General features: G+C 63.6%; 2 protein-coding genes and 1 long non-coding RNA gene across 3 annotated transcripts; 2 read left to right on the top strand and 1 right to left on the bottom strand.

The window, feature by feature from the left end:
- Positions 1–2,915: 2,915 nt before the first annotated feature.
- On the bottom strand, positions 2,916–7,523 carry LOC139603086 (uncharacterized). The gene is made up of 3 exons (XR_011683567.1): positions 6,509–7,523; positions 3,869–5,754; positions 2,916–3,727 (listed from the first exon to the last, which is right to left on the bottom strand). It is a non-coding gene; the product is annotated as an uncharacterized lncRNA (long non-coding RNA).
- A 957-nt stretch (positions 7,524–8,480) lies between these two features.
- On the top strand, positions 8,481–10,831 carry LOC139603084 (collagen alpha-2(I) chain). Its single transcript, XM_071453531.1, has one exon. It carries the CDS (start codon positions 8,500–8,502, stop codon positions 10,078–10,080), a length of 1,581 nt encoding a protein of 526 aa, XP_071309632.1. The 5' UTR covers positions 8,481–8,499; the 3' UTR covers positions 10,081–10,831.
- Positions 10,832–15,563: 4,732 nt separating this feature from the next.
- Positions 15,564–18,472, top strand: MARCKSL1 (MARCKS like 1). The gene is made up of 2 exons (XM_071453532.1): positions 15,564–15,732; positions 16,451–18,472. The coding sequence occupies exons 1-2, from the start codon at positions 15,670–15,672 to the stop codon at positions 17,009–17,011; spliced, it is 624 nt and encodes a 207-aa protein (XP_071309633.1). The 5' UTR covers positions 15,564–15,669; the 3' UTR covers positions 17,012–18,472.
- The last annotated feature ends 2,171 nt before the right edge of the window (positions 18,473–20,643 follow it).

Below are 20,643 nucleotides of genomic sequence, written 5' to 3'. Positions count from 1 at the left end.
GTTGTTTGTGTGTTTGTTGTTTGGATTCGCCTCCAACAAAAGGTTTGCTGCTGGATGGGTGTGAGGAGGGGTTTTTTTAATGTGTTGAGGGTTTACAGGAGTGGAGAGGGAGGAGGAAGGTGAGAATTACAGGCGTGTTAAAGCTCCCAGCTGGGTTCCTTTAGGAGGGGGTGAACCCTCATCCCATCCTTTTGGGGGTCCCCAGGAGCTCCTGTGCCCCCTCCCCATGCAAAGGTGATGCCATTTCTCTGAAATGTTTATTTTCAAATCGCTGAGCCCCAACTGCTGCAGCTCCCGGCTCTGAGGGGTCCCCTGTGGATGAGGGGACACGGGGGGAGCTGAGGGCGTTTGGGGGAGCCCCAGCTGCTCCCCTTTGCTCCTTTACCCGCGGCTCGGGCGTTCTCCCCAGGCTCCTCCTGCCCAACCTGCCCGCCAGGGCCGGGGGAGGAGGAGGAGGAAGAGGAGGAGGGCGAGGAAGGGAGGAGGAAGAGGAGGGGGATGAGGAGGAAGGGGCGCAGCGCATCCCCGAGAGCCCCGGCCCGGGGACCGTCCCCGCTGCCGGGAGCAGCGGCCGCTGCGGGGGCTCCGGGCTCCCCCTGCCCGCGGGAGGGTCCCGGGGGGTCCCAGAAGAGGCCCCGGGGGTCCTAAAGGGGTCCCGGGGGGCTCGGGGGGGGTCCCGGGTCCGGCCTTTGTTCCGCCAGGGCCACGCGGCCGCCAGGGGGCGCCAGGCGCGCGCTGCCGGTCCCGGTTCCAATCCTGATCCTGATCCCGATACCGGTCCCGGTCCCCATCCCAATCCTGACTGACTCCAATCCCGGTCCTCATCCAGATTCCGGTCTCGATTCCCATCCCCATCCTAATCCGGTCCCGGTGCTGGTCCCGGTCCCGGCACCGCTCCCGATTCAGCCCCGACCACTCCGGGGGAATTTTTGCCGCTGAAAGCGGAGATCAAGCACCGGAGCCGGTCCGGAGGAACCGGGACCGTCATCGGGATCAAGACAGGACCGGGATCGGTAGCAGCATCGTCCGTGGCGCCGGGGAGGGGAACAGGGGTGTCGGTGCCCGGCAGAGCCCCGAGGGACGGCGGGGACACGGCGGGGACAGGGCGGTACCGAAGCCACCGGAGCGGAGCCGCCGCCGTTTCTCAGCGCTGCCGTCAGCGGGCAAAGGGCGAGGAGGAGGAAGGAGCAGCGGGAATAGCGAAGGCTGGAGGGGAGCCAGAGGCGGGCGAGCCCGCGGGATTGTGCCTTCCCTCACCCCCACCCCGCACCGGCACCGGCACCGGCACCGGCAGGGAGCGGGACCCCCCCAGTTCCCGGGGACGCCGAGGGGCTCCGCTGCTGAACCCCCCGAGCCCCCCCGGCAGATCCCGCGGGTTTGGGGGGCACAGAGCGGCCCCCCCGCCTGTCCCTGTTTCCCGTGTGACCCCACCAGCACCGAGCCCGGTGTCCGGCCGGGATTTCCACCCCGGTGATGTCGGGGCCCCGGACCCCTGCCCGGCACGGCGGGAGGAAGCGGCCGTGTCCAGCCTTTCCCGAGGATGAGGATTTCCTTCCTCCCATTGAGCGGGGACCCTGGGGTTAGCACGCAGCCGTGGGGCGCAGGACAGGACGGGGGGCCCGGCTGAGAATTGGGGGGCAGAGCCCCCCGACATCTTCCTTATTCCCCTCTGCCTGGCCGCGACCCCGAGAAGGAAGGAGCCGGATTTGAGGGGGGAGCAAAGGATGGAGACACGCGGCCATTTCCTCCTCTCCTTCCCTTTTTCCCACCCCGAGAGCGCTGCGGGTATTTCGGGGGGCTGGACACGGGGATTCTCGGCTTTCCCAGAAACGCCGCTCCCGCAGGCGGGCAGAGCTGTCACCGTCTCATTTCCCGTGAACCGGGGCTTTCCCAGCGCGGGGATGATGTCCCGGGCTGGGGGGGATCCCGCTGGGAATTCCCCCGGCAGCACCACGGAGGTGGCTCCGCCGGGGGCTCGGCTGCCGTGGTCACCCCGGGGGGGTCCCGGGCTCCATCTGCCGCTCCCCGCGGCCGCTAATCCCGGGATTAGCAGCCAGATGCCAGGGGCAGGTTTGCCGCAGGTAGCGAGGATCCCCGGGGAGGAGGAGGAGGTGGCATCAAAGTGCAGGAATTGTGGCCAATCCCACCCGAGCCTGGGGTCCCCCGGCCAGGGGGACAGCGGGGACAGGGAGCTCACATCTGCCAGGACACATCCTGGGGTGTCCCCAGGCACGGAACCCCAGGACAGCAACTCCAGGACACATCCTGGGGTGTCCCCAAGCACGGAACCCCAGGACAGCAACCCCAGGACACATCCTGGGGTGTCCCCAAGCACGGAGCCCCAGGACAGCGGCCACGCTGGAGCAAAATTGCCGGCAGAAATTCCCTCCGAAATGGGAAAGCTTCACCCGCCTGCTGCCCGCCGGGAATCCCCTCCCGCTTCCCAGCGGATGCAGCTGATGGGAAGTGCTCGTTTTCCCCTAAAAGCCCATCCCAGCATTCCTGGGAGGCCGCGGTTCCCACCCTTATCCCAGTTCCTGGGAGCTCCGAGCAGCCAATTCCAGCCTGGCCCAGCCCAGCTCGGCACAGATGAAGGATTGCTGGATCCTGGATTCCTGGAGATCCTCGGCTTCTGCACCCCGCATTTCTGGGGGATCCTGCAGCTCAACCCCTTCACTGGAGACCTCCCAGCTCCTCCTCATCCATCCCAAACCCCCAGCCGGTCCCTGGCTGCTTCACTGCCAAATCCAGCACCCAGCAGCTCCTGATGTGGACAAGAAGGTGGGAAGGGACAGGAGCATCCCCCAAAACCAAAGGTGATCCCATCTGAGCTGTGCCACCCTGTACCCAGAGACCGGCGGCTTTAATTCCTCCCTAATAAAGATTTTTTACATTAATAAAGCCAGATCCCCAACGTGGTTAATTATGGAATCATTTACTCACACTGCAGCAGGTTCGGGGTGAGACAAAGGTGGGGAAAAGCATCAGGGAGGGAAAAATATCCCCGAGCTGATCCTGTCAGCATCCCCCGGGCTGGGGCACCCCTGAGCATCCCCCCAGAGCCGCGGGGTCCCCTTGGGACACCCAAATTTTGGAGCTGCTGCACTGAGCCGAGCTGACCACAACAACCCCAAAACCTGGGCAGGCCACGACCCCGTCCCGCCGTAATTACAACCCCTTAATTAGCACCCGCGCATCCTCATTAACAGCGACACCCACGTCCTCATTTCCTCACTCAAACGAGCCCGCGGTGGGGCCCCAGGAGCTGGAGGGGACCCCCCAGGCCTCTCCCATCACCCGAGGCCACCAAAGCCGCGCAGGGCAGCGGGGACAGCGCCCGCAGCGCCCCGGGCCCCCCTCAGCGGCTCCTGCGGGGACCAGGGACCAGATGGCGGCTCCGAGGCGGGGGCCAGATGGAGCCTCCCGCCCGTGGTGCCCCCTCCGCTTCCGCTGCCATTTTCCCCGGCAGCCGCTGGAAACACGGAACAGCTCCGCTCCCGAGCCGGCAGGAGCGGGGACGGCGGCTCCCGGTGCTCCCGGTCCGGTGCTCCGGGCTGGGGACACCGCGGGGACATCCTGGGCATGGGGGAGACCGCAAGGACATCCTGGGCATGGGGGACACCGTGGGGACATCCTGGGCATGGGGGAGACACGGCCCCAGGGCGGTTTGAGCTGAATGTTCCCGCTGGTCTGAGCTGGAGGCGCTGAAAGGTGGCGAATGGAGGCTCTGGGGGGCGTTTGTTGGGGCATTTCCCAAAATGTGGAGAAGAAGGGGGGCAGTGTCAGCAATGGGGCTGAGCCCCATCCCAGGCTGAGCCCCAAAAGCCCTCACAGAACTCTTAAAGTACACGATAAGCCCCAAACTCACCCCAAACCCCAGGAGGTTCCAGCCCTTGGTCCGACCCCAGCCGGGCACCCCTCAGTGGCAGTGCCACCTCCACGGCCACCAAAGGGGCGTCCCAAGGGTCCCGTTCGCCACTTTTGGGATCTCCCACGAGGCTGCGAGTCCCGAGGTGCGGCTGGCACGGGGCACGCCGGGGCCTGCAGCCCACGAAGGGCGTTTGGAGCCGGGAACGGGCGAGTTTCGGTCCCACCGCGGGGACAACGCGCACCGGGACCGCTCCTGGCCGGGGCCGGGCTTGCTCCCGCCGCCACCACCGTGGCCTCGAGCCTTTCCTCCGCTCTTCCTCCGCTTTTCCGCCGAGCCCGGAGCCGGGGCTGCCTTCCTGCCCCGGCCCCGCTTCCTGCCCGCCGGCTCAGCATTCCCGGCTTTTCCATCCTTCCCCAGCTCCACACGGAGGGACCCGGCCTCGATGCGTGTCCCCAACCTCTGTCCCAGGTCCCTGCGCCCCCCCCGGTCCCCAAAGCTCCGTCCCCGTCCCGGGGGTCGCCGTTCCACCGGCAGCTCCCTCCCAGCTCAGCGGGAAAAGCACGGAACGGATCGGATCTGCCCCGGGGCTCACCCCAGGGAGCGGCAATTCCCCGATTCCAATCATTTTTGGGGCTCTCCCGCTGACCCAGTTTCCCAATCCCCGCTCGGGGACGGCTCGCAGGGCGCTGGGGACGAGCGGGAGCTTTCCCTGAGCATCCCCACCCCCTCCGAGCGCAGATTTTGGGCAGCCGAGAGCCCCCGGGGCTGCTCCCGGCTCGGGGGTGCTGCTGAGGGCAGGACATTCCCACGCTGAGCCCGAGGGTGTCCCCCCCAAACCGGTCGGACGGGGCGGGGGGGGGGACCCGGTGACAAAAGCGGTGACTCAGCCGCGGTGGCAGCGGCAGGACGGGACCTGAGCGGGGCCCCCGCCAACAGGGAAGTGAAAAATTTTCCTTTTCCTTCCTCCCGCCGAGCTGGGTGTCACCGCCTTGGGGTGACCTTCCCCTGCACTCCAGCATCCCCTCCCCGCCGCTCCCTCCGGCTCCGGGTGAGGGCTGGGCCGGGCTCTTATCTCCCTTCCACGCTGATGCAAGATTTGCTCGTTCTGCTGCTCCCCAGGGCCGTGCTGCTGATGGCGGCACCTCCCCCGAGGCTTCGGCTCCCCGTGTGTCCCCACCAGCCCCTCCTGGGCCGGGACCAGCCGGGTTTTTCCCCTCCCCGGGGCCGGGAGGGTTCAGCGCCCTGCGGGTGTTGGGAGCGGCTGCTCCAGCCAGGAATAAGTGGATCAGGAGCCAATCTCGTTATCGCTGCTGGCAGCCTCGCCAGGGCCGTGGGATGGGGACAGTGACGGGGACAGGGCTGGGGGGGACAGCGGTGGCCGCTGCCTGGCGCGGGTGGGACGCGCTGATACCGGGACATCTCCCCGGGATGCGGCATCCAGGCTCTAATGAGGCGGACGCTTAATTAGTCAGTGTCAATTTATGCTAATTAGCCGGGGGCGGGGGGAGTGGCGACACTGCTGGCTCTGCCACCTGCCCGGGGGGACACGCGTGGGGCTGGAGGGGCCGGGGCAGCAGCGCGGAGCCCCCCGAGGGCGCTCCCAGCCCTGCCTCGCCCCCCGTGCCCGGTGAGTCAGGGCTGGGAGCCCGCAGGAAGCCCCAGGGATTTCCAAAAGGCCCTGGAAAGCCCCGAGCTGTGATTTCCTCCTTTCTCAGCCTGTTCGGGTGGCGGCGGCGGCAGCACGCGGCGGCCAGGCTGGGAATTTCGGAGGGGAAAGGATGGGAACCACGGATCCGGCCGAGGATGGAGCAGCTCCGTTGTTTACTCAACCCAGCTTGCGCTGCTGCCGCTTGCCGGGGTTGTTCCTCCTTCTCCAGACGGGGCTGTGACCGCAGAAACAAAGGCAAAACTTTAATCCTGCAAATCCTCCTCTCTTCCCAGCCAAGGCCGCGGGTGTTTGTCCCTCTCCGAGGGGACGCTGGGGTCGGACACGGCCCCGGGGGCTGCCCGGAGGCCGCTCAGCCTCAGCCAGAGCAGCTAAAAATATCCCCGCGTCTTCACGGAGGTGTTGCAGCCGCAATCAGCCATGCAAACGAGACCGAAATTAAATCAGCCGCATGCGACAGGAGCTGTTAACCCTTGCCAGCCCGGGGAGGTGTCCGGGGCGGGGACACACGGGGTGCTCGGAGCGCGGGGGCTCTGCGTCCTCCCCGCTGCCCCTCCCGGCTCGCTGCCATCTGCTCCGGGCGTGTTCGAGGCGAGGAGGAGCCGCAGAGAAACGAGGTCAGGGCTGGGATGGCAGCGCCGGGGCGAGGCTGTGCCCGCCTGCCAGGACCGTGCCACCGTCCCGTGCCACCCGCGGGACGCTCGGGTGGCACCGAGGAGCGGGGATGGCTCTTTGCGATGTCCCTGGAGCTGCCGTTCCGGGGGGATTTCTCTCCGCCACGCCGTGCCCACGTCCTGCTGCCCGCTGCCCCGTGCCACCCCCGCCAAACCCAACCCAAACCCCGCCAGCCCCAGGGAAAAACCTCACCCCAAAATCTGCGGCGAATTTGGGCAGCCCGACCATCGCACCCCCCTTTCCCTCCCCGGAGGGGGCTCCCGTGTGCCCACCCCGGTGCCCACCCCGGTGCCCACCCGAGCCCCCGCCCGTGCCCGCCCGGTGCATGTGCGAGCCCCCGCGGCCGCCGCCTGCATTTCATGCATTTTTCAGGAGAAGAAGGTTAGTGGGTCACTCCAGCGCCGCAGGCTTTTCTCCGGCTGAGCCGCTGCGCTGCCAAACGCGGCCGGGGCTGGCGGCGCGGGGGCTGGGCCGGCCGGGGGGGCCCAGCCCAGGTGGGCAGCACGGGCCTGGCACGGCCACCCCCAGTGTCCCCGTGGTGTCCCCAGCGCTGGCAGGAGCGGGATCCCGTCGGGCAGGGGATCAGGGTCCCGTTCCCTGTTGTGGGGAGGGGTCTCTGCAGCCCCTCGTGGTGCTGGGGGGGGTTGGGGGGCAGCACCCCGTGGTTCAGAGTCCTGGAGAGGAAAAACGGCCGCGGTTCAAAGGGAATCAGGAGCCGAAGCGCGGCCGCGCCAAAACAAACAGCGGCGGCTTTGGTGGCACCCGCGGGGCCCCCCCCGCGCCCCGCCCGCCCCTCCCGGGGCTCTGAACCCCCCCGAAGGCCGGGATGGGGGCACATCCCCGTGCCCGGCGGCTGCGGAGTGCGGGGAACCCGCCCGGGGGACACGGAGAGGGGACCAGGAGGGTTTGGGGTGCGGCCAGATGTGGGGTGAAGCTAAATGTGGGGTGAGCCCAGAGCTGGGGAAAGCCAGATGGGGGATGAACCCAGACCCGGGAGAAGCCAGATGTGTGGGGGATCCTGATGTGGGGTGACCCCAGATGTGGGGTGAATCTGGACGTGGAAAAAAAACGGATTGGGGGGGCCGAACTCAGACCTGGGCGAGCCCAGAGCTGGGAAAAGCCAGACCTGGGTAAAACCAGATGCGGGTGAATCCAGAAATGGGTGAATCCAGACCCGGGGAAAGCCGGATCCCAGATGTGAGCAAATCCAGATGTGGGGGGACCCCGGACGCGGCCGGGCCGAGCCTGGGTGCGATGGCAGCGCTGCAGCCCCGGCTCCCCCCGGTCCCCCCGGCTCTCCCCGATCCCCTCCCACCCTCCTCATCCCCCCGCATCCCCCCGCGCTGCCGTTGCCATGGTTACGGCCATGCAAGTCTGCCCGAGCTGCATCCGCCGCTGCATCCCTGCGAGCCGTGGGGGCGGGGACGGCCCCGCTGCCCCCAGCCCTCCCCGGCCGACCCCGAAAGCGGCTGGAGACCCCCCCGGGGGCTCACCCAGAGCGGCCGGGACCGGGGGGGCTGCGCAGCCCCTGCCAGGGGGGACCCCCCGACCCTGAGAGCCCAGCGGGAGTGAGGGCGGTGGGAGCAGCGCCTGACTCCGGAGGGTCCCAAACCCCTCTGTGCCCGCTCCCAGCGGGATGGGAGCTCACAAAGCGCTCCCCAAACCCCCCCCCCCGGAGCTCTGCGCTTGCTCCCGGTTTGCTCGGAGGCCAAGGGGGAGCTCTGCGGGCGGCGATGAAGCAATCGCGGCCGGGGCCAGCCCGGGATGAAGGGAAGGAGGGGATTTCTGGTGGAAAGTTGCAGCCGGGCCTGGCATGGCCGGGATTCCCCAGCCCGGGCTCTGCTCCCGGCTCCTCTGGAGCCCCTGCCCCACCTCTCCCGTGTGGGATTTCGGGGTGAGGTTTTTGCCCGCATTTCCCGAGGGTTCAGGCACCGCCAGGACCTGGGGGAGAGGGAGCAGCGCCGGGAGCGTTGGTGGTGCTGCTGTTACAGGTTCCTGATGAGGTTTAATAATTAATATTGCACAGGACGAGCAGGGTGGGAACTCCGTGGCTCTGATTTCCCAGCACCACAAACAGCACCCCCATCACCTGAACGCTCCTCAAACTCCCTTATAACCCAAACCGAGGTGATTTTAGACTCCAGCATCCCTCCGGTGCTGTCCATGCCGGCACCCAGGGTCGGTTTGGGTGTCCCTGTCCGTCGTGCTGTCCCTTCCCCCCTCATCCCGGGCACACAGCGGCCTCTTCTCCGCGCCCGGGCCCGTCAGATGTCGCTGAAAGGGAACAATGACACCTATTGTCTGTCCCCGCTCGGCGCTATCGGCCCCGGCAGCGCAACAAAAAACCGCATTGAGCGCCGGGGAGAAAGGGGCCCTCACATCGCGGGGCTCCCGGGGGAGGCAGCGCGGCCCCGCAGCGCCCGGGCCCGGTCCCAGCCCCGTTCCTGGTCCCTGCCCCGGTCCCGGTCCCTGCCCCGCAGCGCCCGGTCCTGCTGCCCCCGGCCCCGCTCCGCTCCCACTCCCGGCCGGCGGCGGCCACCGGGCCCGGCGACCGGGCAAAGAAAGGGGGCGGGAGGGGCGCGGTGGGGTGTCCGAGGGGTCTGTGGGTTTTGTGGGGTCTGTGGTGTCTGTAGGGTCTGTGCGACCTGTGGGATCTCTGGGCGTTTCTGGGATCTGTGGGGTTTGTGTGGTGTCTGTGGAGTTCGTGGGGTCTGTGAGATCACTGGGGGTCTGTGGAGTTTGTGGGGTCCGTGGAAACTGTGGGGTCTGTAGGGTTTGTGGGAACTGTGGAACCTGGGATATCTGTGAGGTTTGTGGGGTCCGTGGGACCTGTGGGGTCTATGGGGTCTGTGGGGTCTGCAGCATCCGTGGGACCTGTGGAGTCTATAGGGTCTGTGGGGTCCGTGGGACCTGTGGAGTTTGTTGGATTTGTGGGACCTGTGGGATCTGTAGGGTCCGTGGGGTCTGTGGGATCTGTGGGGTCTCTGAGATCCATAGGACCTGTAGGGTCTGTGGGATCTCTGGGGTCTCTGGGGTCTGTGGGGTCTCTGGGATCTCTGGGGTCTCTGGGGTCTGTAGGATCTCTGGGGTCTCTGGGATCTCTGGGGTCTCTGGGATCTCTGGGGTCTGTGGGGTCTGTGGGATCTCTGGGGTCTGTGGGATCTCTGGGGTCTCTGGGGTCTCTGGGATCTCTGGGCTCTCTGGGCTCTCTGGGCTCTCTGGGATCTCTGGGATCTCTGGGGTCTCTGGGATCTGTGGGGTCTCTGGGATCTGTGGGGTCTCTGGGGTCTCTGGGATGGGCACCCAGCGGTCGCGGGGGTTGTCCCTGTGTGCCCGGCCCAGGCGAGGCCGCTCCTGCGGAGCCGCCGGCAGCCCCTGGGGCACCGGGAGGCTCTGGAATTGCCAGAGAGAGCCCAGGGATGCCCCAAGGGAGAGCCGGGGGTGCCCACCTGCAGAGGGGAAGGCTCAAAGCCCTTCCAGGGGCTCCAGGAGAGTTGCAGGGGTTTGGACAAAGCCCTGCAGTGACGGGAATGGTTCCCCGGGGCCGGAGGGCAGGGCTGGCTGGGATATCGGGGTCCCAAATCACACCCACCCCTCCTGTCCTGTCGTGTCCCGCCGTGGCGTGCGGGAGCCAGGAAACAGCACAGGAAAAGCCGCGCTTGGAGCGAGCCGGGCTTTTGTTCCCGTTATAAACTTCCCCGTGGGCAGGAAGGATGCTCGGGACGCTGTCCCTGCCCGGGCCGGGGCAGCAGAGCCCCCCCAGCCCCGCTGGATGAACATTCCCGGCTTTCTGCAGAGCTGCCGAGCCGCAGCTCAGGGTCAGGCAGCGCTTATCAGCCGGGAGAGGGAGATAAGGAACGGGGGATGAGCGGGCCAGGGCCTTGGGGGCTCCTGTCCTGTGCCAGGAGGGATCTGCGGGCTGGGAAAGGCCATGTGGGGGTGTTGATGCCCAAAACGCCCAAACTGCCCCAGAGTGTGTCCCACGGCATCCCCATTGTCACCCTGGGGCGCACAGCCCGGCCTGAGGGGGAGCCTGGAGGGGTTTGGGGCTGGGGCCGGGCTCTGTTTGCAGAAATCCCAATTCTGGGTTTGGGGCCGGGCTCTGTTTGCAGCCCCCAAGGGCTGCCCCCATCACTGCAGCCCCCAGACCCCACAGGGGCAGCCCCCAGACCCTGAATCAGCTCTGGGCTGTCCCCATCCCTGCCCTGCTGGCAGAAGCCTCCCCCATCCCTCCAGCCCAACTCTCCCCGCTGGAATTCTCTCCCCAGAGAGATCTAATTAGTTTAATTCCCTTGCTATTGATAAATCCCAATTCTGAGTTTGGGACCTGGCTCTGTTTGCAAAAATCCCAATTCTGGGTTTGGGACCTGGCTCTGTTTGCAAAAATCCCAATTCTGGGTTTGGGGCCGGGCTCTGTTTGCAAAAATCCCAATTCTGGGTTTGGGGCCGGGCTCTGTTTGCAAAAATCCCAATTCTGGGTTTGGGGCTGGGCTCTGTTTGCAAAAATCCCAGCTCCTGAGCCCAAGGAGGGGCAGATGGGCTCCGAGATAAGACAGGAGCAGGTTCCTCTCTCTTCCCTGCTCTGTCACTCCCAGCACCTCAGCAGGAGCAGGGCAGGGGGTGAGGGGCTGGGAAGGGCCCTGGGCTGGGGCTGGTCCCACGGGATGATCCCACAGGAGGGGAGCGGCAGCCCGGGAGCAGCGAGCGCAGTTGCAGAAGGCGCTGGTTGCCATGGGATCTGCACAACCAAAAATGGCTGGGGCTCTGGCAAACACAAGAAGGGGCCCTTTCATGGTTTCTATGGGAAGTCAGAGCCTCTGCAGAGCCTCCCGGGCTGGAGCCCTGCCCAGGGCAGGAAGGATTTGGGAGCCCTGCTGGATTCCCAGGAGAGCTGCGCTTGCTCCAGGAGGATTTTCCCAGGTGCACCATGAGCTGTGCCCGGAGCTTCTGCTTGGCACAGGGCAGAGATTCCCCGCTCCTCCTGCTGGGCCCTGCTCCCACCAGGAATCCCCCAGCACCGAGGGTTTTCCTGCTGCAGCTGGGGAAGCTCAGCCCCTTCGCCCTGGACCCCCGTGGGATGCAAACCTGGAGCATCCCAGGGGAATTTCCATGTCCTGGGAAGGCCAAAATGCTGCAGGATGGAAGGGGCAGCCCCAGACTCTACAGGAGAACCCCCAGACCCTACAGGGGCAGCCCCCAGACCCTAAAGCAGCTCTGGGCTGTCCCCATCATTGCAGCCCCCAGACCCTAAAGCAGCTCTGGGCTGTCCCCAAGGGCTGCCCCCATCATTGCAGCCCCCAAATCCTACAGGAGAACCCCCCAGACCCCACAGGGGCAGCCCCCAGACCCTGAATCAGCTCTGGGCTGTCCCCAAGGGCTGTCCCCATCACTGCAGCCCCCAGACCCTACAGGGGCAGCCCCCAGACCCTAAAGCAGCTCTGGGCTGTCCCCAGGGCCTGTCCCCATCCCTGCCCTGCTGGCAGAAGCCTCCCCCATCCCTCCAGCCCAACTCTCCCCGCTGGAATTCTCTCCCCGGAGAGATCTAATTAGTTTAATTCCCTCGCTATTGATAAATCGATGTGGAAATCCCTCTGCTTTTATTCCCAGCGCTGTCGCTCGCCCTGGCTGGGCCCCTTTAACTCGGGATAAAATCCCGGAGAGGATGAGCCGGGCCCATGAATAATTAATTACCCTAATTGCTCGTTAAGGACCGGGGGAATTCGGGGCTGGGCCGGTCCCTCCTGCCCCTCTGCGGAGCTCCCAGCTCTGCCCTGCAGCCTCCTTAACACCCAATAAATTAATAATCAGCCGCAGTTTAAGTAGGTCTGGAAAGTGGAAAACAACATCCGAGATGATCTGGCCTGGCGGGCAGGAGCAGCCGAGATTTGTCTGCCTGTCCATCTGCCGGAGGAGCAGACAGACCCTAATCTGTCCGTCTGTCTGTCTGTCTGTCTGCGGGGCTCCTCCAAATTCCTGCTCCTTCCCAAGCTCCTGCTGCATTTGGAGCATGCCCAGGTCCCTGGAGGAGGCAGCAGGGCAGGGTTGGGACCCAGCTCGGGGCTGGTGGGCGCTGGTTTGCACTGGTTTGCACTGGGAGGGGTTGGTGGTGGTTGGGTTATGGTGGAGTTTGGTGATTTCTGGTTTCTGATGGGTCCTTGTGTCCTCCACCGTGGGGTCACCACGCGTCCCCAGGCACGTGGGGAGCTGGGAAAGGGGGGGAAAGGTGGGAGCTGGGAAAACTGGGAATTGGGAAAGGTGGGAGCTGGGAAAACTGGGAGCTGGAAAAGCTGGGAAAACTGGGAAATCTGGGAATTGGGAAAACTGGGAGCTGCGAAAGGTGGGAGCTGGGAAAACTGAGAATTGGGAAAACTGGGAGCTGGGAAAGGTGGGAGCTGGGAAAACTGGGAGTTAGAAAAGCTGGGAAAGCTGGGAGCTAGGAAAAACTGGGAATTGGGAAAGGTAGGAGCCGGGAAAAGTGGGAGCTGAGAGAAGTGGGAGCTGGGAAAGCTGGAAAATCTGGGAGATGGAAAATCTGGGAGGTGGAAAAACTGGGACTTGGGAAAGCTGGAAAAGCTGGGAGCAGGGAAAACTGGGAAAGCTGGAAGACGGAAAAGGCAGGAGCAGGGAAAGCTCCATCCATCGTGGATGTGCCTGGGGACAGGCAGGGCCTGGAGCTCCAGGGGCAGCAGATCCGGGCAGGGAGGAGCAGGGAAGGACAGAAGGACAGAGATGTGCCCTGGAAGGGGAGGATCCACCGGGAGTTGGGTGTTTATAACCACGGCCCTGCGGGAGAGGATCCACTGGAGAAGCCGGGATGGGGAGGGAACTCCTGGGCATGGAAGGAGCTGGGAAAGCTCTTCCAGCAGGGCCTGGCAGGGTGGGCACTGTCACTGTCACTGTCACCCCCGGCTGTGTCCCTCGTCCTGCCCAGCCCTGCTGCAGGTTGTGCTGCACACATCACACCCCTGCCCTGCTCCTCTGGGACAGGGCATGGAAAAACACGGAGCAGGTGAAGTGTCCATGGGGTGGCTGCTGATCCCAGCCCCATAAACCCCCTTAAATGCAAGGAAACTCCTCCCCACAAGCACAGGGAGCACTTTGGGGTGCCCATCCCAACAACCAGAGCCACACTGGGGCTGCCACCAGGAGAGGGAACGGTCCAGGTGGAGCTGCTGGTGCCAGTCCCATTTGGGGCTTCCCGTGGCTTTGGGATGGGACACGGGAATGTCTTGGGGCTGTCGTGTGGAGGGATGGATTTGGGGGGGTGCTGTGAGGGCTGGAGGTGCTTGAGGTGGTTTGGGCACAGCCAGAAGGGGATGGGATGGGATAGGGACAGGATGGAATGGGGCAGGGTGTTATGGGACAAGATGAAATGGGAATGAAATAGAGTTGGATGGGGTGGAACGGGATGGGATGGCACCAAACAGGATGGGATGGGATGGGAAGGGAGTGGGATGGGAGAGGGATGGGATGGAATAGGGCACGGTGTTATGGGACAAGATGAAATGGGGATGGAAGGGAATTGGATGGGGTGGGATGGGATGGGATGGGATGGGGCAGGGTGTTATGGGACAGGATGAAATGGGATGGGATGGGATAGGGACAGAACAATATGGGACAAGATGAAATGGGGATGGAAGAGAGTTGGATGGGGTGGGATGGGATGGGGCAGGGTGTTATGGGACAAGATGAAATGGGAATGGTATAGGGACAGGATGGGATGGGACAGGACAATATGGGACAAAATGAAATGGGGATGGAAGAGAATTGGATGGTGTGGAACACAATGGAATTGGGATGGGATGGCACAGCACAGCAGCACAAGGCCTGCTCGCATTCCAGAGTGAAATGAAGGTGGGAAGAGAAGTGTGAACCCACTGTGGATATCTCCCAAGGCTGCTGGGACACCAGGAAGTTCTCCCCAGCCCTTTTTCCTCCCCCAGGAGCAGCAGCCTGGAGCTGGCACCGGGAACAAACACCGTGTGCCCAGCAATCCCCCAGTGTCCCGGACTCCCGATCCTCCCGAAGGCAGGAGCCTCCCTGGAGCTCTGTTCCCAGCAGGGAACGCCCTGCCCAGCTCCCGTGGCTGCTGGGGACACCCCGAGCCCTCAGGGCCAGCCCGGCAGCCGGCCAAGGGCTCTTTATCAACCCGCACCCAAAAGTCAATCAGGAAGATGCCGCCTGTTTTAATTAACAGCAATTTCGCTCTGCCGGGGCTGAGCCGTGTGCAGGGGGGAGGGAGGGAGGCCAGAGACAAAACATGACCTTGTTGGTGCTTCACACACAGCGGGACATTGTTTTCCCCTCTCGGTCTGGCCTTGGATGCTGCCGGGCTGGTGGCACAGCTGGGTGCTGGGGACAGGGGGTGCTGCCAGCCCTGGTGGGAGCAGAGTGCCTGGAAAAGGGCAGGGAAAGCGCAGAGCTCGGGATTTGGCGCTTGGGAGCTGCCCTCGGGGAGCGTTGGTGGCTGGGGAGGGAAAAAAAGGGATTTGGGGAGCACTGAGTGAATCCAGCAGTGTCTGGGTGCTGCAGGGAGGGAATGGCACTGCTGGGTCCTGGCAGGGATCCAGTGCAAACAGCCCAGCAGCTCAGTCCCATTTTCCCTTCCCCTCAGTTCTCCAATTCCGGGAAATCAGAGAGGAGGAATCACCCAGAGGGGGAAAACCTCCCTGTGCGTGAGCCAGGCTGCTCAGGGGGACAGGGGGGACACAGGGGGACACAGCAGGGCCCCGTCCCCACAGCAGGGCCCCGTCCCCACAGCAGAACACCCCAGGGATGATGGGGCTGGGACGAGCAGGACCCTGGGGTGACAGAACCATGGGGTGACAGCGCTGCACCACGACAGTCCTGGGGGGGACAGGAAGGGGCCAAGTGGCACCGTGGGACCGTCCCACAGTGACAGGGATGGGGTGAGGGCACCCCAGGGGTGACAGGGATGGGGTGAACAGGACCCTAAAGGTGCCGGGGCTGGGGTGAGAGCACCCCAAGGGTGCCGGGGCTGGGGGCACGGGCACTGCAGGGGTGCTGGTGATGAGGGCAGAGGCTCCCGGGGGTTCTGGGCTTGGGGTGAGCAGCGCCCTCAGGGTGTCAGGGCTGGGTGAGCAGCACCCAAGGGTGATGGGGGCCGAGGCACAGACACCCCAAAGCCGTCAGGGACGGGCGAGCAGCACCGCGGGGGTGACGGAGCTGCCGTGAGACCCCACCCAGGAGCGGGGGTGACCCCACCCCACCCGCCCCGACCTTCGGGGCCGCACAGGCGGCTCGGGGGCTCGGCGGCCGCCAGAAGCCCCCGGTGCGGGCGGGGCGGCGGCTCCAGCGCGCTCCCCCCGCCCCCGGGGCGGGCTCGGCACCGTCCCGCCCCCGCCCCTCGCCTTATCAGGGACCGGCGGGGGGCTCGCCCCACTCCCGCCCAGCGCAGCCGCCGCGGCGGGGCCGGCACCTCCCCAAGTGCCGCACCATGGGCAGCCAGGGCTCCAAGACGGCGGGCGGCGACGCCGACACCGCCAAAGCCAACGGGCAGGTGGGTACCGGGGGCACCGGGGGGGCTCCGTGCGCCCCGCCGGGACGGGCGGCGGCGCGGACAAAGGCGCGGCGGGGAGGGCGCGGTGCTGGGGCCGTGATGGGGCCGAGGGGAACCTTCCAGCCCCCGGGGGGACTCTCCAGCCCGGCGGGTACCGGGGGATGCGGCACCGCCCGCGCCGCGCCCCGGGCTCCCCCCGGCACCGGGCGGGTCCCGTCCGCCGCCGCCGCCGCGCCCGGTACCGGGAGTGGAGCGCGGGCGCCGCCCGGTGGTAGCGCGCTGGGCCCCCCCCACACCGAGCGGATCCCCCCGTGAGACCCCAAGCCAGGCCCTTTGCACCCCCTTTTTGTGGCTCGGCACCTCCCGGTGCGCTCCTTTCCTCGGGGGAGCCCCGCTCTGTGCCCGGTGCTCCCCGTTTCCAGCGGCTCCAAACCCCCCCCTTGTCCCCGTGCTCGGTGCCCCCATCCCCGTCTCCTTCTCCCGGGTGGATCCCCCCGTGCTCGGTGCCCCCCGTTCTCCCGGGTGGATCCCCCCGTGCTCGGTGCCCCCCGTTCTCCCGGGTGGATCCCCCGTGCTCGGTGCCCCCCGTTTTCCCGGGTGGATCCCCCGTGCTCGGTGCCCCCCGTTCTCCCGGCCGGGCGCCCTTTGTTGTGGGGTGCGGGGGTTTTGGGGAGGGGGCTCGGGGGTCCCGGCGGTGCCTGACGCGCTCCCTCCGCAGGAGAACGGCCACGTGATCTACAACGGGGACATGACGCCCAAGGCGGGGGTCGAGGCGCCCCCCCAGAACGGGAACGGCTCGGCGGAACCCCCCAAGGAGGAGAGCGAGGGCGAAGCGGGAGGTGCGGACAGCATCGAGCCCGCCCCGGCCGCCGCCGAGCCCGCCGAGCCCAAAGGCGAAGGGGCCGCGACCCCCAAGGACGCCCCGAAAAAGAAGAAGAAATTCTCCTTCAAGAAACCCTTCAAGCTGAGCGGGATCTCCTTCCGCAAGAACAAGAAGGAAGCCGGGGACTCCTCGGGCTCCTCGCCCACCGAGGAGCAGGGCAGGAGCGAGGAGCCCCCGCCGGGGGGGCTGCAGCCCTCGGCGCCCCCCGAGGAGGGGCAGGAGGGCGGCGAGCCCGAGCAGGGAGGAGAAGCCGCGGGCAGCCAGGAGGAGGAGGAGAAACAGCAGCAGCAGCAGCAGGGAGGGGAGAGCCACGGAGACACCGCCAAAGCCGAGGAGCCCTCGGAAGGCGCGGGGCCAGAGCCCGCAGCGAGCCCGGAGGAGCAGAAGGAAGAGTAGAGACCCCGGGGGCTCTCACACCACCCGCGACCCTCCCCGAGCAGCCCGGATCGCCCTCACCGGGGACTCTCACCGTCCTCAAGCCTCCCCGAGCAGCCCGGATCGTTCTTACCGGGGACCCTCCCCGAGCAGCCCGGGGGCTCTCACACCACCCTCGACCCTCCGCCCTCACCGGGGGCTCTCTCACTGCCCAGGACCCTCCCCGAGCAGCCCGGATCCTCCTCCCCGCGGCTCTCGCACCGCCCTCCGTTCTCACCGGGGGCTCTTAAACACTCCCCGAGCAGCCCGGATCGTCCTCGACCCTCCCTGAGCAGCCCGGATCGTCCTCTCCGGGGGCTCTCGCACCACCCAGGACCCTCCCCGAGCAGCCCGGATCATTGATCGCCCTCACCAGGGGCTCTCACCGTCCTCGACCCTCCCTGAGCAGCCCGGACCGGCACCACCGGGGACTCTCACACCGGCCCTGATCCCCCCGAGCAGCCCCGGATCGCCCTCACCGGGGGCTTTAGCACCGCCCTCCGTCCTCACCGGGGACTCTCACACCACCCTCGACCCTCTCCGAGCAGCCCGGGGACTCTCACACTGCCCAGGACCCTCCCGAGCAGCCCGGATCTTTGATCGCCCTCAGAGGGGGCTCTCAGACCATCCCCGAGCAGCCCGGACCGTTCTCAACGGGGACCCAGCCCGGACCTCCGGATCGTCACCACCGGGGACCCAGCCCCGATCCCCGGATCGTCACCACCGGGGACCCAGCCCCGATCCCGGATCGCCCTCACCGGGGTCTCTCTCACCTTTCCCGATCCCGGATCCCCTCACCGGGGTCTCTGTCACCTTTCCCGATCCCGGATCGTCACCACCGGGGTCTCTCACACCTGCCCCGATCCCGGATGCCCTCACCGGGGTCTCTGTCACCTTTCCCGATCCCGGATCGCTCTCACCGGGGTCTCTCTCACAGCAGCCCCGATCCCGGATCGCTCTCACCGGGGTCTCTCTCACAGCAGCCCCGATCCCGGATCCCCTCACCGGGGTCTCTGTCAGCTTTCCCGATCCCGGATCCCCTCACCGGGGTCTCTGTCACCTTTCCCGATCCCGGATCCCCTCACCGGGGTCTCTCTCACCTTTCCCGATCCCGGATCCCCTCACCGGGGTCTCTCACACCTGCCCCCATCCCGGATCCCCTCACCGGGGTCTCTGTCACCTTTCCCGATCCCGGATCCCCTCACCGGGGTCTCTGTCACCTGCCCCGATCCCGGATCCCCTCACCGGGGTCTCTGTCTCCCCCCGGGCTCCCCCGCACACCCTCCCCACCCACGCTGGGTTTTTCTCTCTCCTCTCTCCCTTTCTCTCTGTCTCTCTCTCCCCCCCGTTCCCGGTAGAAAAAGCTGGTTTGGATTCCCACCACCGCCGCCACTTGGAGTAGTTTGAGCTGAATTCCTTGGGAAATGGAAAAAAAAAAAACAACAAAAAAACGACAATAACAACAACAACAAAATAAAATAAAATAATCAACAGCTGGGGAGGAGGATTCGTCCCGGACGCCACTGGAGTTTACAGTTTGTAAGAACCCGGATCCCAAATCCTGCTCTGGATCTCTGCAGCCTCCAGACTGTCCCCCCTCCTCCCGCTCCCACTGACTGTTCCATGGAATTTTTTGATTTTTTTTGAATATTTTTTTTTTTTCTTTTCGTTTTATTTTTCTCTTTATTTCTCAGTTTACATTCCCGGTTCTGACTTTTTCATTTTCGAGTATTTCGTGCTTTTTTTTTTTTCTTTTTTTTTTCCTATAGAAATCGATGGTTTAAAAAGCTAATCTGGTTAGTTTTTTATAATGTCTTCTATTGGCTTAAAACCATAAAGCTTGTAAGTCCGCTGTGTTTAATTCTGCTTTAAGGGATAACTTTTAGGGTGTGGGGTGGTCAGAGGGGGCCCTGCCAGCTGTATAATGTGAAGCCAACATTGTTTTCTTTTTTTTTGGTTTTTTTTTTTGGTGTTTTTTTTTCACTGTAAATAATTTTTTTAATGGCCAAAAAAAAAAAAAACAAAAAACGAAAAAAAAAAACCGCTTGATTTGCAATTTGTAAAAAATATACAAAAAAAAAAAAAAGAAAGAAAAAAAAAAACAAAAACAAAACCAACCAAACCACCAAACAAAAGCTGTAACATTTGAAAGGAATAAATGGTGACCCCTTTTCGGGAGAGCTCGAGTCCTTCTTGTCCCGAGAGCCGGCGAGGGAAGATGGCAGCCGCTCCTTTAGCCCAGCAGCTGCTGCCTTTAATCAGCGCTCGCCGTTAATTGACTGGCAGCAGATGCAGCCCCGGCCACAAAGGACTTTCCCAGCCCATCCCCGTCGCTGCTCAGCTGCCTGCTCTGCACCTTTTCTCCTCCCAATCCCTCTTTTTTTAATTTATTTCCCCAGAAAAATTTTTTTAAAGATCATTTTCTTAACTAAAACTAATTAAATTATTAACAATAATAAATAATAATTATTATGATGGGGATTTTACCGGCGATGAGGCGAAATTCCCGATTTGAAGCTTGGTTTCTTTCAATTTAAATTTTTTTTTTTTTTTTTTTTTTTTTTAGAGCGGGATTAGCTGCTGTGGGCTGAAAGGAGCACAAAAGGCGAGGGCTGGGAGCGAAGATTTCCCGAACAAAGGGACAGGGAGGCGACAATGGAGCCTCTGTCCCTGCTCCTGTCACCTGCACCGCGCTGGGTTTTGGGTTTTCCCCTGGAAGCTGCTCCCGCCCATGGTTTTCCATGGCAGCTCCTCCATTTCGTGCCTTTGCTCCCAGCTCGCCCGGCCCCAGCCCCTGCCCCCGATGGTTTGGTGGGAGAAAAGCAGAAAAAAAATGAAATTCTGAGGCGTTGTTTGCACCATGGCAAAGGCAAGGAGCAGCTGGGGTCCAGGGAGGGAGGAATACCCAAAAATTCCATGTTTGGTGCAAGGAAACCAAAATCTGGGATCTGCTTCTCAAAGGGATTGAATTCTTTGAGCAGAAGTGTGAAATAAATGGGTTTTTAACCCAATTTTGAAGGGGGTTTGGGATTTGGGAGGATCCAGGCCTGAGGTAGGTGGGGATATCCAGAAATTCCATGTTTTATGCAAGGGAGCCAAAATCAGGGATCTGCTCCTCAAAGGGATTGAATTCTTTGAGTAGAAGTGTGAAATAAATGGGTTTTTAACCCAATTTTGAAGGGGGTTTGGGATTTAGGAGTGTCCGGGGTCGAGGTAGGTGGGAAAATCCGAAAAATTCCATGTTTTATGCAAGGGAGCCAAAATCGAGGATCTGCTTCTCAAAGGGATTCATTTCTTTGAGCAGAACAGTGAAATAAATGGGGTTTTTAACCCAATTTTGAAGGCAAAGTGGGATTTGGGAGGATCTAGGCCCGAGGTATTCATCAATACCCAAAAATTCCATGTTTTATGCAAAAGAGCCAAAATTGAGGATCTGCTTCCTGATGGGATTCATTTCTTTGAGTAGAACCGTGAAATAAATGGGGTTTTTAACCCAATTTTGAAGGGGGTTTGCGATTTAGGAGTATCCAGGGTCGAGGTAGGTGGGAATATCCAAAAAATTCCATGTTTTGTGCAAGGAAACCAAAATCCGGGATCTGCTCCTCAAAGGGATT

The sequence above is a fragment of the Agelaius tricolor genome, unplaced genomic scaffold (assembly GCF_023055355.1).
Source record: "Agelaius tricolor isolate 1412-34295 unplaced genomic scaffold, bAgeTri1.0.p SCAF_36, whole genome shotgun sequence".
Classification (NCBI taxonomy): domain Eukaryota; kingdom Metazoa; phylum Chordata; class Aves; order Passeriformes; family Icteridae; genus Agelaius; species Agelaius tricolor.
This window is presented reverse-complemented; position numbering and strand designations above follow the sequence as displayed.

Bases quoted from the DNA above. Each gene is read 5' to 3' on its own strand.
- LOC139603084 (XM_071453531.1), top strand. From the start codon at position 8,500: ATGACACCTATTGTCTGTCCCCGCTCGGCGCTATCGGCCCCGGCAGCG.
- MARCKSL1 (XM_071453532.1), top strand. From the start codon at position 15,670: ATGGGCAGCCAGGGCTCCAAGACGGCGGGCGGCGACGCCGACACCGCC. The intron at 15,733-16,450 runs GTGGGTACCGGG...CTCCCTCCGCAG, and splicing joins CCGCCAAAGCCAACGGGCAG to GAGAACGGCCACGTGATCTA.